General features: G+C 37.5%; 4 protein-coding genes across 5 annotated transcripts; 3 read left to right on the top strand and 1 right to left on the bottom strand.

Moving 5' to 3' along the window:
* Positions 1–628: 628 nt before the first annotated feature.
* LOC100242264 (glyceraldehyde-3-phosphate dehydrogenase 2, cytosolic) lies at positions 629–3,256 on the top strand. The gene is made up of 11 exons (XM_002265952.4): positions 629–869; positions 961–1,061; positions 1,156–1,271; positions 1,364–1,463; positions 1,546–1,692; positions 2,061–2,121; positions 2,213–2,310; positions 2,400–2,542; positions 2,635–2,718; positions 2,813–2,902; positions 2,993–3,256. Exons 1-11 carry the CDS (start codon positions 842–844, stop codon positions 3,036–3,038), a joined length of 1,014 nt encoding a protein of 337 aa, XP_002265988.1. The 5' UTR covers positions 629–841; the 3' UTR covers positions 3,039–3,256.
* A 1,617-nt stretch (positions 3,257–4,873) lies between these two features.
* On the bottom strand, positions 4,874–7,929 carry LOC100247395 (prohibitin-3, mitochondrial). The gene is made up of 2 exons (XM_002265845.4): positions 6,948–7,929; positions 4,874–5,147 (listed from the first exon to the last, which is right to left on the bottom strand). The coding sequence occupies exon 1, from the start codon at positions 7,801–7,803 to the stop codon at positions 6,952–6,954; it is 852 nt and encodes a 283-aa protein (XP_002265881.1). The 5' UTR covers positions 7,804–7,929; the 3' UTR covers positions 4,874–5,147; positions 6,948–6,951.
* Positions 7,930–8,033: 104 nt separating this feature from the next.
* LOC100252505 (large ribosomal subunit protein mL54) lies at positions 8,034–13,016 on the top strand. Of its 2 annotated transcripts, none has more exons than XM_002265759.5 (3): positions 8,034–8,209; positions 11,346–11,763; positions 12,641–13,016. In XM_002265759.5, the coding sequence occupies exon 2, from the start codon at positions 11,355–11,357 to the stop codon at positions 11,751–11,753; it is 399 nt and encodes a 132-aa protein (XP_002265795.1). In that variant the 5' UTR covers positions 8,034–8,209; positions 11,346–11,354; the 3' UTR covers positions 11,754–11,763; positions 12,641–13,016. The 2 variants fall into 2 exon arrangements, with proteins under 2 accessions (XP_002265795.1, XP_010660804.1); XM_010662502.3 differs by having other exon boundaries at positions 8,036–8,209; positions 12,646–13,016.
* A 1,922-nt stretch (positions 13,017–14,938) lies between these two features.
* LOC100257639 (uncharacterized) lies at positions 14,939–18,954 on the top strand. The gene is made up of 2 exons (XM_003633743.4): positions 14,939–16,533; positions 17,253–18,954. The coding sequence occupies exons 1-2, from the start codon at positions 15,826–15,828 to the stop codon at positions 18,585–18,587; spliced, it is 2,043 nt and encodes a 680-aa protein (XP_003633791.1). The 5' UTR covers positions 14,939–15,825; the 3' UTR covers positions 18,588–18,954.
* Positions 18,955–22,369: the final 3,415 nt, after the last annotated feature.

The following is a 22,369-nucleotide window of genomic DNA, read 5'->3' as shown; positions in this document are numbered from 1 at the left end:
AAACAGGTTTACATTTTCCTTTTGTCAATGGTTAAAACAACTCTTATTTGTTCTCTAAAAATTGTTATTTATCTTACTTTATTTTCAAAAATTGTTTTCAAATAACAATGTAAGAAATTTTTAAAAATGATTTATTGTTTTTAAAAATAAAAACTTATTTTTAAATCACATAGCCAATCAGACTCTTTGTTCTTCTACAAGCTACCTAGTTTGTGATTCCATTTCCAAAGCTTAAATTCAAGCCACCGTCTCCATTCTTCACATATGCCTTGTGCTTGGTGGAACATGAGAATTGAATATTTATTAAATAAAAAATATTATGGAATTAATTTGATATTATATCAAACAAATGATTCAAATGATTCCAATAAATCATTCAACAAGATTCAGATTCAAAACAATAAGACTTAACTAACAAGTAATAAGAGCATTTGTAACATCTTGTACTTGACGAGGGTAGAAAAAGTAATCTTCCTTACAATAGTTAAATTCTTTTAAAATTTAAAATACGTGGAAAATCTAGAATAAAAAAAAAAAAAAAAAAAAAAAACTTCTCATGGGAAAAAAACTCGCATCTTCCCCATTCATGGTGGTTTAAGAGTTGAAAGCAGTTATCAGGAAATAAGATGATTTTACTATGTCCACCAAAATACAAGTCGTACGGATACCAATGCTAAGGCGATGAGCCCGTGGAAATCACCGGTTATGCATCCACCTGGCCTCCCATTTTCTTTTATATAAACACCCCTCCTTCCTTCTCCTCACCACCTTGCCATTACTCTTCCTCCTCTCTGCATTCCATATTTGTCTTACGCTTCCTCCTCTCTACAACCCACCAGCCATGGCCAAGATCAAGATCGGAATCAATGGTACATATTCAAAACTTCTCGATACTTGTACATTTTGCTTCATCCCAAGCAATGCCCCTCGGTTGATTTATTTCTTGTTGTACTGATGAAGGATTTGGAAGGATTGGTCGGTTGGTTGCCAGAGTTGCTTTGCAGAGAGATGATGTTGAACTTGTTGCTGTCAATGATCCTTTTATCAACACTGACTACATGGTAATAAATTCCCTTTTTGTTTTGATGTATATATGTATTCATGATCCTATTCAACAGTCTCTTCTGCTGACTATGGTTTGTTGATGTGTTGCAGACCTACATGTTTAAGTATGATTCTGTCCATGGCCAATGGAAGCATCATGATATTAAAGTGAAGGACTCCAAGACCCTTCTTTTTGGAGACAAGGCAGTTACTGTTTTTGGCGCGAAGTAATGAGGATAATTCTCTTCATGTTTCTTTTGGATGAAAAGGGATTTAGATCCTCAGTTGATGATGTTGTCTTCTTTCTTTCATTGTCTAGGAACCCTGAGGAGATCCCATGGGGTGAGGCTGGAGCCGAATATGTGGTCGAGTCCACTGGTGTTTTCACTGATAAGGACAAAGCTGCCCTGCATTTGAAGGTATGAGAACTTAAAAAATATGAATCATGTTTGGGTGATTTTGAGGTTGATGGTTGGATTCCATGGCCTAAATTATAAACAGGGTGGTGCCAAGAAGGTCATCATTTCTGCTCCAAGCAGTAACGCTCCTATGTTTGTTATGGGTGTTAACGAGAAGGAATACAAGTCAAATATTGACATTGTTTCTAATGCTAGCTGCACGACCAACTGTCTTGCTCCATTGGCAAAGGTAGCTTTCAGAAAATAGTTCAAGTCTCTTAGGGTGATTGTTTTTTTTAGTTTTTTGTTGAAAGTAATTTGATTTCAGATTTTAGGTTTGTTTTCTACTTTTTCATGACTTATTATAAACTTTTGATGAATAGAAAAAACCAAATATTTTGATTTTTTCTAAATAGAAAAAATAACATGCTAATTTTTTTTTACTTTTTAATGCTTAATAGAAATAAAATATTACAAAAACAAACAGTTTAATACTTAATACTATTAAGCATTAAAGTTTTATTTATAATTAAGTTAAAAAACAAATACCACCTCTGCAATTGAGCCATTGACTGAATTTTGATCCTATGTTATGCCTCTTGAAATAAATTTGGACAGGTCATCCATGACAAATTTGGTATTGTTGAGGGTCTTATGACCACTGTCCATTCCATCACTGGTTAGTGGGATGTTGTTTATTTTCCTTTTCTGTTTCAAAGTGGTGAGGATTTCTTTATTGATTTGTGGTTCTATGGCCCTATGTGATTCAGCTACACAAAAGACAGTTGATGGACCATCAATGAAGGATTGGAGAGGTGGCAGAGCTGCCTCTTTCAACATTATTCCCAGCAGCACTGGTGCTGCAAAGGTATTAAAATGACCTGCATCCATGGATTCAAAACCAATCTTTTGGTTATCATAAACAGTAATACGACTAATATGTCTGTGTTTGTGAAGGCTGTTGGGAAGGTGCTACCAGCTCTGAATGGCAAATTGACTGGAATGGCTTTCCGTGTGCCCACGGCTGATGTCTCAGTGGTTGATCTCACTGTGAGGACGGAGAAGAAGGCCTCTTATGATGATATCAAGGCTGCCATCAAGTAAGATAAAGGAAAATTTGCTTGAACTTCCCACTTCCCATGTGCACATTTGCAGCTATTCTTATTAACTAAACCATCTGACTCCCATTCAGGGCGGAATCTGAGGGAAATTTGAAGGGAATCCTTGGTTACACTGAGGATGAAGTGGTATCAAGCGACTTTTTGGGAGACAGCAGGTGAGGCAAATCTTGCAATAATGCCTTTGCCTCCTCTTCTTCAACATTTTGCTTATTCTGCAAATGAATTGTATGATCAACTGTCCTTTGGCAGGTCGAGTATTTTCGACGCCAAGGCTGGAATTGCTCTGAATGAAAACTTTATCAAGTTGGTCTCTTGGTATGATAATGAATGGGGTTACAGGTAATTTTCACTAAATGCTCATAATTTTAAGATAGAGTAGATGAATAACATTTGGCTGAATCGTTTGTTTGTGGGTGTTGTCTGTTGTAGCTCGCGCGTGGTTGACTTGATCAGGCACATTGACTCCACAAAATGAGGAGTTTTGGACCCAGAATTTTCAGCTCAGCAAGGGCTCATGAGAGATGATTCGAAATAACAGTCTAGGGGATGAGATATATTACATTACACCAAGACTGGTTATATCCAGCATGCTGACTCTTCTGATATCTACGATCCTACCATCTTTTTTAGTTGTATTGGTGTCAAACGGAACTTGAGATTTCTTACTAATAATACCGGCTTTTTCTCCTTTTATTTTTTTGCTGCAAATGGTTTGGATTTTTGGAAATATTTGGGTTTTTTTTTCTTATTACGGGGTAGCTGCATTGAACCCTTTATTCTCAGTTACAAGAACTTATGACTTATGAGCAACAATGCTGATAAGTAGAAAGGCATTTGCAGACTCTAATGAATACATACTTAGAATTTTTTCCCCTCTTCTCGGTTGATAGGCAAGCAGAAATTCATATAGAAATCCCGCATAAACAGAGGCATAACAGATATGCACAAGCTTGTGAGCATATCTTCAGAGTCGCTTGCCTGGTAGCACTTCATTCAAATAACCCAGTCTCTAATTCTCCACCCTCCATGCTTTTTGTCCTTTGCCCAATTCACATGATGGATTTTTCTTCATTTTAGATTGTCTTGAACTTAACTATCTATGAATCGTTGGGTTCCCACACAAAGACAGGTAGATTAGGAAACGTGGTATGGTGTTGCTTGATAAGAGTCCAAGGGCAAACCAAGGTAAGACAAAGGAACGGCATCCAAGCCTACAACCAAACAAGTTGGCCAAGCTCTCCACCCCTAACAAATCTTCAACAAGGATCATCTCACTCTTATGTGAATTTTTTTAGTATCTCAGATACTCCACATTCACTTTACAAGAGAGAAGAGTATCATCTGCAAATGAGAGGTGACTGACTTCCATTCCATCTCCCCCTCTTCCATTTCGCTTTATCCGCAATCAAATGCAGCATATCACCTTTTGCAATCTGAAATTCATTGTATCTTCTACTCGACATTTTTAGGAATAAACACCAAAAACGAGGGGTTGGGGGGCTGCATTCCATAGTCTCTCCTTTGCTGGAAAATTTGTAAAATAAACTCCATAAACTGGGCCAATTTTTCAAGCAACCATCTAGAAATTCTTAATTGTGAGAGGTAAATCCTATCATGATATTATCATCACAGATGACAGATCTTTCAAATTTTCTAAAATCTGGCAAGATGTTTTTCAACTACCTGGTTTCAAAATATTGTGAAACCCGGAATACAAATACTTTACCAAAAATGACATCCAGACCCGTAATCTGGGGAGGAATTGCTCATGGTGGCTTTTCAATGCCAATTTATGATCCAAAAAGGCCTTATTTAGGACATGGAAAGAACATTCTGATTTCAGTTCTTTCAATCACCAACAGTTCTAATGGGAATATGGTCAATCCTCCAGCAAGAATTGTTTGGATGAAGCTTCTTCCTAAGAAATATTAAGGCTCTGCTTGAATCCTGACAACAGCATCGTTTTCAAATTAACAAAATGGTATGGTATAATCTAGCAGTAAAAGTTCGGGAGGATAATAGGAAAAAATAAGACAGCCAGCTCTATGAATCAGTCAAAAGGAATGTCCATACCAAGGGATCCCTATAGTGCTCGTCTGTATATCCTAGAGTGTATCACCAGACATGGTCATACCCACATAACCAACTGCAATACATGGACAAGGTTGCCCCAACATCAGTTGGCATGATTAAATAGAGTTTTGGACCTTCACTACTATGCTATCAAACAGATGAAATCGAATACTGACCATCATCACAAGGCTATTAAACCAATGAAATATTAAGAAGAATGAAGCAACAAGACTTGCATTTGGCAAAAAGCATTCAATCAATTTAATTGACAGGCAAGAAACAGAGGATCGTGCTCCAAATGTTTAAAAACTGATGTTTACATCTTCAGCATCATTGTAAAGGGGGGTTTCCAAATTATATAGTTTCAACTATTTATTATGTTCAGGTGATTGTGATCTAAGATGTCTACCAGCACAGAAGAAGAAAAATGAAATCATGCATTGAGTGGACCAAAATATACTAAACAAAATTCACTTCAATCCCGGGTTGGATCATGCTGTAAATCAAGACCCTGCAAACAAAGAAAAAGAAAAAATCAGAATCTTCAATCACAAAAAGAACTTAAAACATAAAGTGTTTCACATTGAGTGGCATCATGAAATGTGCAACCACATGGAAAAACTAAATTCCAACATCATGATAATGAATAAAAGGACAGCCATCTATAATATTTTTTGGCAATGCAGTACATCTTGATCCTGTCCCAGAAGGAGAAATTACTATAGTTATTTTAAACCAATTTTCCCTTGCTTTACAAAATTCAGTCCTACCGATGAAACCGTCTCAAAACATTGAAGTTAAAGGATTCAAAAAAGGAACTTCCCCACTCCAAGTTAACACTGGCACAATAAATATTGCCAACTAAGCAGGTAGATTATCAATTCATTCAATGAGTTTCCACGATAATGTTAGCTTTGGGCAAAAATTACATCTAAATGAAGCCAATATATATCCAACATGCTATCCTAGATGTATTGATGGACCCTAAGATCCCATAATTGAAACATGGAAGGTCAAATCAAGTAAAACATAGGATGTGAATTTATAAAAAAGTCATATACCCTGTGCATGCAGAGGGCCAATGAATGTGAACAGAAGGTAATCATTATCATAAACTTAAGATAAAATTAGGAAACTGATAAACTGATGCAGGTATGATTGGTAACTATATTTAAAACTATTCCAAATAAACCACTAAATCCTTTGATTAAGTAAGGATCAAATCATGCATTACACCAAATGAGGAATCTACTGACTCTTGCAAATGGAGTTAGAGAGGTCATATCAAGTTAGTAAAACTGTGAATTTAACATTATACTCAAACATGATATTCTACCCACCCAATGATCTCCATCAAATAAAAGATTTGAATAATAATTAACTGGAAGATGCTAAATATTGTACAGAGTAGCAATATCAGCACAAATGGATCTCCATTTCAACATATCTATTTGAATCTGTTGGTGCATTAAGTGCACAAATAATGAGAGGGTCCCTTTGAGATTTGAGTTAAGTTCTTTGAAATTGACCATGCTTAGCAAAAATTATCATGACTCTAAGGCACTACAAATTGTGCCACACAAAAACAATGTCAAAACCAGCAGTCCTTTTAAAAGGCACGCTTAAAGCACGCCTAGGCTCAAGGCGCCATCACTCCCTAGTTATAGTGCCTTCTATGCCAAGATATGCGCCTTATTGCAAAGGCACGCCTTGTTGGCTTTACTCTTTCTTTTAAACACTTTTCTTTTTTAAATTTATATAATTTTATTACTTTTTTAATGAATGCTTCTTTTATATGTTTCAAATCTTAAATTTTTTATTGATTGGATTAGATTTTGAATCATATTTTACAAAATTGATGGGTATCCTTAGTTGCATTTCACTTCACTCATGTGTGCGCCTTCTGTTGCGCCTCGCACTTCAGCTATAGGAGACTGTTGTGTCTTAGGTGACCGCTGCACCTTTTAAAACTATGGACCTCACCATTCCATCTTTCATCAGTTCAAAATAACCAAATCAGACAACTTGGCCAAACCCATTTCTATCATAAAATCTTCACACGGGCTCCATCTTCAAACAAGTAATTCTAAATTGTGTGATTGGAAAATGTCAGTTTAATCCTCTTATAATACATTTCCCAGGGAAGAATTGAAGAATAAAAGAGATTAAAGAAAAAGGGTTCAGTAGAAATAAAACCTAAGTTTCTTGAAGTAATCAACTGGAATCTGAGCAATAATAAACATAGAAAACATCTAGCAATTTCGCATATGAAATTCAAGTTCAATAGGAAAAATAAGAAAATTGAGTTCACCAGTTCAACGCCCTCCCGCAATAGTAGGGTTCAGCCCCAAAAGCATGTTATTCCCACCAGGCAAGTAAGCCACATTGGGTGTTTTCGCCAGAGTAGCTGCAATCTCCCTTGAAGCCTCAATCCTCCTAAGCTCAATCAACCCCATTCCTGCAGCAGCAGTGGCATCCGAGATGAGCTTGGCAGACTCGCTCTCACCCTCTGCCCGAATAATTGCGGCCCTACGTTCCTGCTCCGCCTTGGCCACTACAAACTTGGAGCGCTCCGCCTCCTGCTGCGCCACCTGCTTCTGCTCCACAGCCTTGGAGAACTCCGCCCCGTAGCTCAAATGCGTAATAGCGACGTCATCCAGAACAATATTGAAGTCCTTGGCCCGGCGAATCAAGCTGTCGCGGACGAGAGCCGACACATGTGGCCGGTCCGTGAGAAGCTGATCCGCGTTGAATTGAGCAACGACGGCCTTCAGAACCTCATTACCGATTGAAGGAAGGACCTTCTCGTCGTACTCCAAACCTAAGGTTTTGAAAATGTAGGGGAGGCGTGAGACTTCGGGGCGAGAGAGGACACGGAGGGTGAGGTTGACCATTTGGAGATCCTTAGTGCCGGAGACGGAGGAGAACGTGTGGGGGCGGGTGCGAATATCGAAAATATAGGGCTTTTGAAGCCATGGCACCAGGAAATGGGTGCCTTCGCCGATGGTGTCGTCGATCACACCGCGGAAACGGTCGAAGAGGACGGCGCGTTGGCCGCCGTCAACAGTATAGAGAGAGGCGTTCAGAACTGAGGCAGCGGCGCCTAGCCCAAAGGCGGCTCTGGCGAGGTTCGTGAGGAAGGAAACTGCTGCTTGGCTGCTGCCCATTTTCCAGCAACAAAAGAAGGCTCACACACAGAGAGGTTCGAGTGGTTAGGGTTTAGCGTTTGGGACTTGCCTAAAAAAAACCCTAAACCCTTACCTTGACGGAGGGGGTAACGCCCTAGGTTTGGGCCGACACTTAAAAATATTTCGATTGTAAATGGCAAATGGGCTCGATGGCTGTTTAGTTCAGTGGGCCACACTTTTAAATTAGAGGCCCAAAGGTTTGTAGGTTCCACGACTTGTCTAATGTCATTTGTTACATTGGGTCCGTTTGGTGGCTGAGAAACGGAAGGAAAAAGAAATGAAAACTCAGAATCCCTCTGCATAACATTAGTAACCCTAACTTAGCCGGCAATTCATTCTCGAAGGTGTCATTTCTTGTTTTCTTTGCTGCCTCTCGTCTCTCTAGGTGAGTGGTCGTCTCTCCTCACTTTTGTAGGAACTGGGGTTTGGCATGCGGCTTTCGGGTTTTGTATGTTTAGTTTCTTTGATGGTTATGGAATTTGGGTTTGGAACTGGTTGTTTGAGGGTTCCAAATGAGGATTTTGAAATGGGTTTTGTTAGAGTTTGAAATCAATGGTTTGGCTGTGACTTGTGCTTGCATTTCGTATGGGCTAGGTTTTTGAAACAAAATTGTACTCATTCAAATTTTCTGCCTCTGTCGCTCTTCTCTACGTTCTTCCATGCCTCAATTTCTTCCCCAATCTGCGTGTCTAGCTCTTTCTTATATTTTGATTTATAAATCCGCCTTTTGGGTATTTCAGATGTCAGGATTTTTAACATATTCATGCTCAATCTGAAGTCAGTAATTTTTGGGGTATTTCATATTCTGCAATTTCTGCTGATTCTTGCGTAGTTGCTCTTCATTATCATGCCATTACAGCTAACATCATGCCATTGCCAATAAATCTTGAGAAATATTTTATTTCTATAATGTTGCTGAAATGGGTTTTGGAGTACTTTGTGTGACATGTAGTTACTGAAATGAGGTTTTGGAGTACTCTGTGTGATACGTTTCTGAATTGAATGTGTTTTGGTTGCTGAAGTTCTTGTTATTTGAGCAGTATAAAATTTTAGCTTTTTCATTTTTTGACGAGGATTTCACAAATTTCATGACAGACTGTCTTTTTTTTTTTTTTTTTTTGGTGGGGGTGGGGGAGGAATGGTTTACAAGATTCAGCAATAGAGGGCAATGATATTTTGATAAAATGAGTGGAGGGAGGGACAGAAACCAGCGGTTTGTGAAGATTTTGTGTGTGTGTGTGTGTAAGATACCATCGATGAGAAAAATAACATCTAGGTGTGTTATTGAGATGTTATTTTTGGGGGTAGGGTTATGACTTATAGGGAGACTTGATAATGCAGTAATCTCACACCATTAGAGATGCATCACCCTAAAACTTAACAAGAGAGTTGATCATGTTTCAGTAGCATGGACTTGAAAAATGTACACCTCATTTACATTTGTATGGGCTTATTGTGATGGATCCTTCCTAAGTAGTGACCATATGAAATGAAATAGGTATGAGAAATGGACCTTTAATTTTGTTTTGAAATTCTCTATTTCTATATTTTAAAGATATTAGAAAATTACTTGTTTGCTGATTTTATTTTTGCCATTGCCGAATGCTGGAAAGAAAATGGCAAAGTCATGGTCACTTCATAATTTTTAACATATTCAAATGATGGAATTGGAGTCCTAGAAACCTATCTCATTCCTGGGTACCAAGGAATGTGAATGGGATACTCATTCCTGCTCTGTGATTTCAGCCACCAAATAGCTAACAAGGTGGTGTTAACTCTACATCTGTTATTTTGTTTGAGGAGTTCATATGTGAAATAGCTCAACATCTATTATTTTTTTATGTTACATGAACAATTACAACCTTAAAATTATCCTTTTTCCCTTTTACTTTATTGGTTGCTTTTTGAGTGAGCACTCACATCATAATGAACATACAGACCATAGTTTCAGTCTTTGAATCAAATATTTATTTACTTTTATGTTCAAATTGTTGGTAAATTAATTTCTTGAGTTTGTTCTTGTCCAATTAATGAATTGAAACCTTTTTGCTCTACCGTTATGTCCTTATTTTCCTCAATTATTTTCCCAAATGCATTTTGTGTTTATCTCTTTTGGATATGTTTGATATTACTTGCCTTGTTTTATTCTTTATTTGATTGTTAAGCTGTGAGCTTTTACATCCTTAGCAGTTACTTTATGGTTGGTTTCATATTCAAAGAATAATTGGATGTTTCTTAGGTCTTTCCTATGGGTGATTAATCCACTATATATAATCTACTATGAGGGGATTATAGCCATTCAAGTCTTAAACTATTTCTCAGAGTTAGTTTTATCTCTTTGTGTATGCTATTCTATTGTCTAAATTTTTTAAATTGATTATGGCTCCTTAAGAACACAACAGCTCGTGAAATATTTCTGATCAACTTTTTTGAATAGGTCAAATAAGACATCTATTCAAATAATGCATTAGTCGTTTCTTTTTCCTTTCTGTAAAGCTAATTTACAAAATGTTGCTTCATTGACCATGTAGAGCAGACTTATTTGAGCTGGATTAGCGCCTCATTGAGAAGACAATAATTTGATTACTTTTTATCAATTCTTTTTATTATTATTATCATTTTTCTTGATGAGTTAAAACTGAATTTGAATGATGTTGCTGAGAGGTTCTCCTGCTTCCTCTTGTCTCATTGCTGTTGGGGAAATATCTTGCTGAGAGATGTTATACTGTTGCACTTAATATCATTTAATTTATACTTTTTGGAAAACATAGTGTTAGAATTGGATTATTGTTTTCATTACCTGCCTCTTCCTCTTAGCCAAATAGCTTATTTGCAGATGCTACAGAGGGTATATTGAAATTTTTATCCACCATTGAGATCTTTAGTATAGTAGGCTTCAATGGTATGGGGATTTTGTTATCATCACCATTAAATTCGGCTAGGGTTTGCAATGGCAAAATTGCCCTAGTGGATGAGGAGCCAACTTGCTCCATTGCAGGGCTTGAGTTCGAGCCCACATCGTTCCACCAAAATCAACTAAAACATTGTAGGACGACTGACTCAAATTTACCAATTACTAATTACCTTAAAGGCCAGACAAAAAATGGATGAAGTTGCAACTTGCTTTTGAAAATTTACCAAGATCATGCCTTCCGTTGTCTCTTTGAAAATTTAGTGAGCTTATAATGGAAAAAAATATAAGGATGTTGCACCGATTTTAGTTTCCAAGCACTCAGGTAGAGTGGAGAAGGAAAGATATATGTAGGAGAATACCATCTGAGGGTTTCCTTTTTTCCTTTTGATTGTCCATGGGAAAAGGTACTTCAGAACTGATGTCTAGCTCATTGCTCACATTGGGGAACCTTTTTTGAAAGTAAATGTTGAGCTTACATCTGACAATTTTCTCTTAGAGGTCCTGTGAGGAACATTGGGAGTTGATGCTGGTTTAGCTTCTCTTTGGCATATAGAAAACAACTGCTTATGTGCATTATTCACTATAACCATTTCCATCAACAATGCAGGGAAAAGAAATGACAATGAACCGCATCAAATCAGTGAGAAGTATCATCATCACAAGGGAGGCAGTTAGGCTTGTGGGCTGCAGGACATTTGCTGTTGGTGGTAAAGCAAAGAAGGGCTCAAAAGGGGGTGGGGCCAGCGATGCTCCAAAGGCATCAACTCTCAGCAAAGAAGTCAAGTCTACTACAACTGTTGGTGCCAATATTCTGAAGGATGGAACAGATCCCAAGGTCCTGCCTGACTCTGAGTACCCTGATTGGCTGTGGCACCTGCTCGATAAACGTCCAGCATTGAGTGAGCTAAGAAGGAAGAGTGTAGAAAGTCTCCCTTATGAAGCTCTTAAGCGTTTTGTTAAGCTGGACAACCGAGCAAGGATCAAGGAGAACAACAATCTTAAGGCCAAGAACTGATCAACAATCTGTAAGTGGCATTTTGCCCCTTTTAAAATATCTTATCTTTATATTTTTGGATTCCTTTTACCGATTTGACTAGCATGTGAGGTGATGATGAAATGGAATTATGGAGAAAGTGGATATGATTTAGCAGATCTCTGTAGCTAATAATGCTTTTTCTTTCCCTTTTTCTTATAAGAACCACTCATGCTGTTTGGAAGGGGCTATAATTTACCATGTTTGATGGTGGAAAAGATAAAAACAAAAGATTTTTTTTGTCCCTTAGAAGCACAGCAAAATCCTACCATGACATTCTCTTCTGCTGCACATTAATGAGGCTAGTGACTATTGTCTTTTATCAGAGAATTGATGCATCAGCACTGTTGTTCCTTGAGTTCCTATTGCTTTGCCCAACCCATTATGGGGATTCCCGCCCTATTGCTGCTTTGTAGTCTACACAGTGGTATCTTACAAAGTGGTGGATTTGGGGTATAAATGGGAGTAGTCTTGCATTTGAGTTGAACCTTGAACTGTTGATGCTATCTTTTTAATTGCTGCACCACTATGCACATGGCAATATCTTTTTAATTGCATTGTCATGGAGGCAGAAAATTGTTATTAATATCAAACGACAAGTATAACTTATCAAAATATATATATATATCAAAGGACAAGTATAATGAGACTACACATGATTTCAAGACTTATGTAGAGCTCTTTTTTTTTCATTTTTTCATTTAAAAAAAAAAAAAAAACCCTTTTCAGCCCAACAGGTCGTAAACTAAAATTAAATGGCCCAAATTTTCTTTATTAATTTTAATCTTTTCTCTTTGTAATATTCTTAGGAGAAGCAAGAAGATTTTTCAGTAGAATCAATTAATTGTTGGGTTTCTGATTGCTGGCAGGGCAGGGCCACACAGGTGCTTACACAGCTTTTGGGTCTATGATTTGATGTCTTATTGGAATAACATGGCTGGTGCATGGAATGTGATAGAGAAAGCTTACTGGTCTAGTCAGTTGGGCCCTAGTCTTGACATTGCCATTGAACTAAATAGGTGGAAGCCACCTCCCATTGTCTCCCCTACCCAACTCAACAACGGTGGGGTTGAAGTTTATCCTTTTGTAGATTCACTGAGAAGTTAATGATTTTTCCCTTTTCCTCCTTGCATCATCCACTTGCAGGACCCCATGTTCGCTTGACTTAGCTTGTTACCCCAATTTCAAGCTCTTGTGATGAAGTTTGTCGGTTTACATACAAATTGAAATGACTGTCGTGATGCATATGGTCAGGTGGTCCAGATTCCTGATGGCCCATTACTTAATAGGTAGATTTAGCAAAGACATAATAACACTTAGTTGAGCATACCTTTCAATCTAGCCCCCTACTGGGACTGACTGACTGGAGTGCTAGAGAGGAGACTGTACGCCTTGCTTTATGGCCATGTGAAGATGAGGGAGGCTTAGTGGAAACAGAAAAAGAAAAGGTGGCAGGAAGCAGGAAAATCGTGCAATCAGGAAACTGAAATTTGACATCCAATGAATTATTATTGCTTAAAGCATGTCCCTCTGTTACATCCTTTTGAATGCCATACTTGAAAAGTTAAAGTTGCTTCTCACATGGGTCTCCTTCACTTTTCATGTGTCTATGTTTCTAACCTTCTGAGCACAGGCTTCCATGTGCAATAATCTTTGTGCTATATTTATTCAACATAGGCATGCTCTATGTGAAACCTTACTGGATAGTGGGTACAATACACATAGCATGTAAGACATACGAATATCAACTCATAATAATAGCTTAAATGAATTCATTATACCAACAATGGGAACTGTGTTTTTATAACAAATCATATTGTGCAGAGACAAAGATGGATTAGAAAGCAAGCATGTTGGAATTGACATTGCAGTCAATTTTCAAGAAGAATTGGCGGTGGGATCAAAGCCTTGGATCAGAATTCCTTCATAAATTCATTAGTCCACAATTTTTCAACATCACATTCCATGATTCAAAGTTCCACTGCATTGAAGTGGTGTACATATGATACAAGCATGCATCAGCATCTTTAAGATATTTGCCTCACTGGGCTAATGATGATGCTCGGCATGGTCTCTTCATCAGTGCTTACCACAGCCGAAAATAAAGACTACAAATAAATAAAGAAAAGCCATCAATGGGAGATCGTCCTTGTTTGGATTTGATCTGCAGAAGACGGAAGAAGGTCGGAAGTTTTGATGATGACCAAGAATGGGGCTGGCAGCTGATGAAAGACTAAGCCTTGTTTGGAGTAACTTCTTGGTTTTTCTTGTTTTGAAGCTGAAATCAAAACCATAATATTTAAATTAAACATGAAAGAATTTCTTTTTGAAGTCTCAAGTATTTTAAACAAAATTAGTCAAATAGTCACAAAAACCTTGTTGAGCTTAAAATAGAGTTTTTGCCTTCTTAAAAATTCATCTTAACAGGGTCTAATTTTCTCTCAGCAGCAGTTCACGTAATTCCACAACCATACTGGTCCTACATGGGATGAAGCTCCCACATTTGCCGCACAGCGCAGGACCATGCCTGTGGGGTGGAAACCTCACCCACATTAACATCACAAGCCAAAAGGTGGGTGGTGTTGCACTTGTCATACATGGTCACAACTAAAAATTCAAACTTTAAACAAACCCATTTAAGTATAATGTCATAGTCTAACCAGAAGATCACATGGTATTGAAACTAAGACCTTTCAACATTAATTCAAAAGCTAGGTGGTTTGACCTAACAAACTATTTTCATGTCTTCGATGGGCTGGAGATTAGGTCGGCAAATGGGATGTGGGTTGCACAAGTCACCGCCCATCCTATAATTTCTATGAGCATTCTGATAGTGGAAATGTAACTCCAAGACAAGGGTGTGTGCACAGTGCACACCTCTCTCTCTCTTTACGCATGTTCCCTCGGATTCATCTGGGTAAAGACTGTGTAACCATTATTATCACCCAAGACTATATCAGTTATAAAGGCAAAACCCTCATTCACACACTCATGACTCATTCGCATACAAGATTAGAGTACAAGCACTCTTTCTCTCTCACACACATAAAAAGATACACCCAGATATCTCCATCATGATGTGTCCATCTCCAACACCCTTTTGCAGTTAAAAGAAGGAATCTTGACTTTTTGTAATATTTATTTCTAAATTCTAGTATTTTGTTCTCCTTCTTCATAAACATCCAAAAACCTGTCAAGATTCAAGACCCTCTTCAGTTCTGTCTTGTTAATTGTTTCCTTCTAAAGCAGTTCTTATTTTGGTCTTCTAGCTGTATTTTTTCCCTTAATTACCAACTTTTTCCTTGAGGGGCCTTTTTTTCCTTTTTTTTTTTTTTGCCTTTTCTGGGGATTTTTCTCCTATGGACAGCCAGCATCATGGCTGTCGTCTTTCTTCCCTCTAATTTCATCTAGTTGATCTTATCAATTATTTCTCCCTATCATTATCACCAACTGTAGGGGGGTGGTCTTTATTTTTCCTTTGTTGTTTATAGGTTATTTTTCATTTTCTGTCAGAGATCTAATGCGTCTTGCAGCAGGTATTTCAACTGCTTAAGGGAGAAAAACTTCGGAGGATTCTCTTCTGTTGTCTCTGTGTAAGCTTCACAAGGTGTTCTTTACTTCTCCAAGTGGTTATGTTCTCTCTCAAGTTGAAATTTCAGGAGTCTTCGTTGTTGGCCGACCCCTCTCTCCCTCTCTTGTAAATTTGCTTCTCATTCCATTTGTTCTAGCCTTGTTTTTGGGTCATGCTTTATTCCTTAGAACTCAATACGCCCTTTTGATATTCTCCTCAATGAATGGTGAATTCTAGGTGATTACATAGTTGTTGCAATTTTCTCGATTGCATTATTGATTGGGTTTTCGTTTTTCTAGATATTTATCTCAAAAAAAGAAAAGTAAAAAAGGACTAGAATTGGCACAGCTGATACCAAGCAGTTGGGTTATAGCTTTGTTCAGTTGGATTTAATTGGATCCCAAGAGGGTTGCTAGTTTTCTTTCCCTGAAAATTGGTCCTCTTTGTTATTATCTTCCTCTGCTTTGGAGTTTTGTGCTCATAATGCCTCCTTCATACTTTCCTCTTCGGTGGGAGAGCACTGGTGATCAGTGGTGGTTTGCTTCCCCCATTGATTGGGCTGCTGCAAATGGCCACTATGACTTGGTCAGGGAGCTCCTTCGCATTGACAGCAATCACCTTATCAAGCTCACCTCACTTCGCAGAGTTCGCCGTCTTGAAACTGTGTGGGATGATGAAGAACAGTTCCATGATGTTGCTAGGTGCCGCTCTCAGGTGGCTCAAAAGCTACTTGTCGAGGGTGAATCTAAGAAAGGAAAGAATTCTCTCATCAGGTCTGGCTATGGTGGATGGTTTCTATATACTGCTGCCTCAGCTGGAGACTTGGGTTTTGTTCAGGAACTGCTTGAAAGAGACCCTCTTCTTGTTTTTGGAGAAGGAGAATATGGTGTTACTGATATACTTTATGCTGCTGCCAGGAGCAAGAATTGTCAGGTTTTTAGGCTGGTTTTTGATTTTGCAGTCTCCCCAAGGTTCTCCACCGGCAAAGGTGGAGAGCTGGAGGAGCAAATTGGGGAGATCCCTTCTGTTTTTAAGTGGGAGATGATAAATAGAGCTGTTCATGCTGCTGCCAGAGGGGGAAATTTGGAGATTTTGAAGGAGCTCCTTAGTGATTGCTCAGATGTTTTGGCATATAGAGATATTCAAGGATCAACTATCTTACATGCAGCTGCTGGCAGAGGGCAAGTTGAGGTTAGGCTCCCACTATTGTCTGCTTATTTACAGTTTCAGCTTTTCTATATGCCATTCTGCTCCTAGTTATTCCTGCTTTTTGGCTAATACAATTTGATATCCTGAGGTGCTGCTGTCCTGAAGACAATAGCAGTTTAATTGACTAGTTTTTGTTTCCTATATAATCATTGTTAAGAATAGTCATAAATCAAGATCTAGGATCTTCACTGTTGGATTTAACTTGTATGGTTTGGTTGATGGAGTTTTGTGAGTCAAGCAGAAAAGGGTATGAAGTTGGAGAAGCTGGTTAAGCTCATGTCTACATTGGATTTATTCGGCTCACCGTATCTTTTTTCTTTATCATCTAAACTTTAATAAATGATTGTGTTTGCTGACTAATTAGAGCACCTACCTTTTTAATCTAATGTTTTTGTAAGGTCTATTGGTTGAATGGGATATATTTAATTTGTTCATAGTTCATGATACCCATATTATAACTAAACAAGTCCTGACTAAATCATGTCGAGATCAAGCAAGTTTACTTGTTAGGAAAATAAGGCTATGAAATCATCTTCCATTGACACACTGAAAAACTAGGAAATCCTGTTAATTTTCTAGGTGCTCATATCCATTATTGTCAATATCCTCTTCAGGATTGCACATAAGGAGGAGGTTTCTTTTTTATTTTATTTGTTGAAGCAGATTGGTATCTAAATTTGCCAATCTTGCTATTTGTGCAGGTGGTTAAAGAACTTGTAGCATCCTTTGATATCATCAACTCAACAGATAATCAAGGCAACACGGCATTGCATGTTGCTGCCTACAGGGGTCAATTAGCAGTGGTTGAAGCCTTGATTCTTGCTTCTCCCTCCTCCATCTCCTTGAAAAACAATGCTGGAGAAACTTTTCTCCATATGGCAGTGTCTGGTTTTCAAACCCCTGGATTCCGAAGGCTGGATCGACAGGTTGAGCTTATGAAGCAATTAGTATGTGGAAAAGTTTTCAACATGGAAGAAGTCATCAATGCAAAGAATAATGATGGAAGAACCGCTCTTCATATGGCTATCATTGGGAATATTCACTCAGATCTAGTGGAACACCTGACGACTGCACGCTCAATTGATGTGAACATGCGTGATGTAGATGGCATGACTCCACTTGACCTCCTTAGGCAACGGCCTCGATCAGCATCTTCAGAAATACTGATCAGGCAGTTGATTTCTGCTGGGGGAATCTTCAGTTGTCAAGATTATACTGCAAGAAGGGCCATAATTTCCCATTTAAAGATGCAAGGTACTGGTGGAAGTAGTCCTGGAACTTCCTTCAGTATCTCTGACACAGAAATATTCTTGTGCACGGGCATTGAGAATGAGTCTGATGTCAGCATGGATCAAGGTAGCGGAGGACTGAGTTCATATTCAGCTGACACGAGTCCATTTGAGTCAGCCCTTGAGAATCCCAACTCATCAACTTATAAGAAAGCAAATACGGTAAATTATGCAGCACAACGCCTAAAAAGCCTGCTTCATTGGCCACGGGCAAAAGAGAAAAAACCAGAGAGGTTCAAGAAATTGGGAGATGACAATTCAGTGGAGTCACATAAGAAGGGGAGCAATTTGGATGAAACTCCAACCCCACTGCGGCAGAGATTTTCAAAGCCCCCAGCACTGTCCAACAACAAACGAACACTTGCTGTTAGGAGCAATCTAGCAAGCCCAGTTGCCAAGAAGAAATTTGCTTCAGGGTTAAAGCATGGCATCATGCAGTCCATGCCCCATATAACCATTCCAGGTCGATCACGCTCAAGTTCATTCTCAAAATCATCAATTTCCTCACCTGGTTCATTGGATAAACAAAAGGGTATTTATGTTGAGAGCGATTCAGGGAGACCGTCCAGCTCCAATCAAATATTTGCCGATGGAACACCAAATTTGATTCACAAATCCGGATCAGCTAATAAGAGGCTGATGAACCAGTACTTCTGTTTTGGCGCACCAGGCCTCTCTGTGAAAAACCCAGTCACCAGACATCAGCACAACCAGACTTACAAGCGTTCTGTTCTATCAACAGCTTGATCCACTCCTTGACAGATATGGGTTGCAGGATGATTTGGCTATCAAAATGAAAGCAAACAACTTCCCAGACCCATGTGTCTCCATTAGTACAATAGAAGGTCAAGTCCCACAGCTAGTTGTTAAATACTTCTGCTTTTCCTTACATGTTTGTTTGCTTAGTGTGCTTAGAAATCTACTACTCAGTTGTAATCGATCATCCGAATTATGCTTCAGCGTAATATTCTGGGACTTCACTACGAAGAAATGTAATATTCAGTGGTGACAGCAGTAATTGGGTACCTATGAACTTCAATCTGCACCAATGCTTATATTGGATGATATGACTGCTGATCTACAAGATAATAAAGGCTTGATCTGTTTCCATGGATGCAGATAAAATGTCTTCAATTGTTGGGCTGTGTAATTGACATATCATATCGTTATATATATTCTTGTAGGCCATGATATCGCTAGAAACATCTCACATGGATGCAAAAAAAATGTCGGTATTCTACTCATGGATAACGCACAGCATCACAGCGCCTCGAATTGGCTTTTCAATCCCAGATGCAGTGGGCTCAAGGCCAGTCAAACCCAGAGTATATTACTCTGATTGAGCCACACCAAGCGAAACTTTGGGGTGTAAAAGCGGCAGGTTGGGCAAGGGCTGGGCTTGGCTGCCCCTCCACGGCCCAGAAGACCTTGGGCGACAACTTGATTCTGAGCAGCTTTATTAAGATTAGAAACGCCAAATTGATTGAGTGGCTTTTTCAATACTAGAGGAAAATTGTGCAAAGACATGCAATTTTACTAGCCCGAGGGTGCTTGTTTTCAGGGCCAGGGAGGACGAGGACTTCAAGGGTGGCAAAGTTTGTTACAATTTCTCCAACATGACTCGAACTTAGGCATGTTTTTCACGGGTTTAGGTTTAAATATAATTGTATGTGAGTCAAATTCATATTAACTTAAACCTCGATAAATTATTTCTAGGTCTAATCTATATAACATAAATTTGATTTAAATTATCCTATTTAATAATAGTGTTAATTAACCTTATTATGGCGATGACTTATTTTACTCACATTAGATTCATTTAAAATTTGATTTTGAATAAATACATCAATTAAGTTACAAACATGTCAGTTTGAGATGATACTCGTATTGACTCAAACAAGACACAACTAAAATTGATTATAAAAATGAGTAGCATGACACATTATTTGTTGAATAATTAAAACATGTTTGGGTTCATTCTTTTAATCTAATTATTATTCATGTCGTGTTTAAATTGACCTCTCAAGGGCTCGTCTCATCTTCTTCGTTTGGGGCAAGCATGGTTTCACCACCTGTGAACCCTACCGTACCATCATCAAAATTCAGTCATCAATTACTAGACAAAGAAAATTTGAGAAGATTAGAAAAGTTCCTCACCACAGTACAAAACCAAAAAGGATAAATCGGTAAATCAAATATTAATAAATAAATCATCTCCATTCCATTCTCAAGGATTATAAGTACATATAAATTACGATTATTTTTTTTTCATAGAAACCATGGATTTAATTAAAATTACGTGCCTAAAAATTATTTGGATGTGGAAATACACAAGTGAGCAAATTTCCTACGACATTTAGAGTTACATAAACCCTAATAATATAGATTTAGGAAACAAATTGAATAATAAAACAACATTGTAATGAATTTTTATCGATTTCGAAGATTTAGAGTGTTTAGGTTTCCCACTCTGATTTTCTAGTCGATTATTAGATAAATCATTGGGGGAAACCACTGTAGGTGTTTTTGCTTACAACAACATCATGAAGGGATAAATGAATTATTGGCGTTTTTATTATCGATATGCTTTGTGGGGAGTTGGGAAGGGAATGGCAATGGGAGAGGAACAAAGAAAGCGATTTTTTAAAGTGGTTGAAAGGGTAGAAGTAATAGAACAAGTTCATAGCCTAGCAATTGAGAGCAAAGAGAGTTGATGAGTTGTCATGGGGATGGAAATGATAAAAGAAATAAATAAGTTCATTAAACAAGATGCAGGGCTAGAGAAAGCCGAGTTGCCGGTAGTAGAAAAGATAAAAGAAATAAACAAGTTTCTAATATAAGAGTTGGAGGAGTGAAAGGAGGAACAAAGAGAATTAAATTGTGATAATGGTGGAAATGGTAGTAATAACGAAAGAGCTTATAACATATGAGTTAAGGACAAAAAGAGTTGAATTGTCAAAGGTTATGAAAAATGTAGAAAAACAAAAAACTTATAACCCAACATTAGGGTCAAGGAAAGTTGAGTTGTTGATAGGGAAAGGAATAGAAGTGGGGAATGAGTTTTTAAGATAAGATGAAGTACGAAGAAAGTTAAGTTGTCACAATTATAAAAGTGGAAAAGAAATGAATAGGTTCATAACATAAGGTCAAGTATGAACACAACTAATAACAAATAAAGTTGAATTACTGATAAGCAAAAGAATTTAGTAATGAATAAATTTATAACATAATAAAAGATAAAACCCCTTAAAAATAAAGCATGATGTAACAAAGTTAGAACTGAGTTAAATTTGAGACTTAACTTTAGATCTCAATATTGCAAAAATGAACTAACAGTCATCTACCTAGCTAACTTTTTGAACTAAATATTACTATAAGCTTTAAAGGTCCATTTCAATCGAAGTAAGAATAAAAACAATAATGAGACTAGGACCACTCTGGGTTTAAACTTCTTAGTATCTCTTGATATCATCTCTAAGGGTCTCCTCTTATCCTCTCCTTGGTGCCCTTTTCCCAATTTCATGAATGCAGCTAGTAGTTGAGGACCACTAATGAATGTCTCTTGCGATAGACCAAATAATCATATTTTCCCTTTGTCACTTAAACATTGGTAGATAGGACATCAATTTCAATCTAGTTAGGATAACAAATCTAATGGAAAACAGAAGGGTTGCATTCTTGTCAAATCATATATAATCACCATTGGTTACCTAAAAGTGCTTGGTTTTATTAATAGACATCCATTCTTTGCACTTCTAATGCTAGTAAATATCTTATCTCGTTTTATTGTTTTTTGTTAGAAGTCTTTTTTGTTAATAAGAAAGTTGATATTTCACTTATGATGATGTTTGCAAGAGGAATGAGGCATGAATGAGTCTAGGGAGCCTACAACCCCCGTTTGAGCTAGAATTAAACCACTTTTGTCAAGGTAACCGAGGTACTTGTGTTGATCCTCCTAGATGAACCCTTGCAAACAAGGCTAACATAGTGACCACCAATTATATCACCCTCGTGGTCAAGTTCAGAGGCTAAGAAGTAAATGAACTCTAAATTAAACAAGACTTAATGTGTTTGATTTATTAACAAGTCTAATAGTTTTTAAAAATAACTTGAAACTCAAATAATAATCTAATTAATACCATAAATTTATAGATAAATTTCATGAAAACATGAAATGTTTTTAACCTATTTTTAATATTTTAAAATATATTTTTAAAATAATTTTTATGTCTAAGACTTTAATATTAATCATTATACATATTTGTATAATTATTTTTTAAAAATAAATGAAAACAACTAAAAATGTTATTTAAAAATATCATGTTTTGTGTTATTAAAAAAACAAAATAGAAAACAAATTTTTCAGTACTAAATGTATTTTTCAGTTTTTTTTTCTTGAAAAATAGAAAACTGGTATTTAAAAAAAAGTCGTCGAGCAGACCCGGAGTCTCCGTGGCGTGCTCGCTACCACTATGAGAGAAAAGCCAAGAAGCCCGCGGACAAAATAATGGAGTTGGAGTCTTGTGCTT

This window comes from Vitis vinifera, chromosome 14, assembly GCF_030704535.1.
Source record: "Vitis vinifera cultivar Pinot Noir 40024 chromosome 14, ASM3070453v1".
Taxonomy (NCBI): domain Eukaryota; kingdom Viridiplantae; phylum Streptophyta; class Magnoliopsida; order Vitales; family Vitaceae; genus Vitis; species Vitis vinifera.
This window is presented reverse-complemented; position numbering and strand designations above follow the sequence as displayed.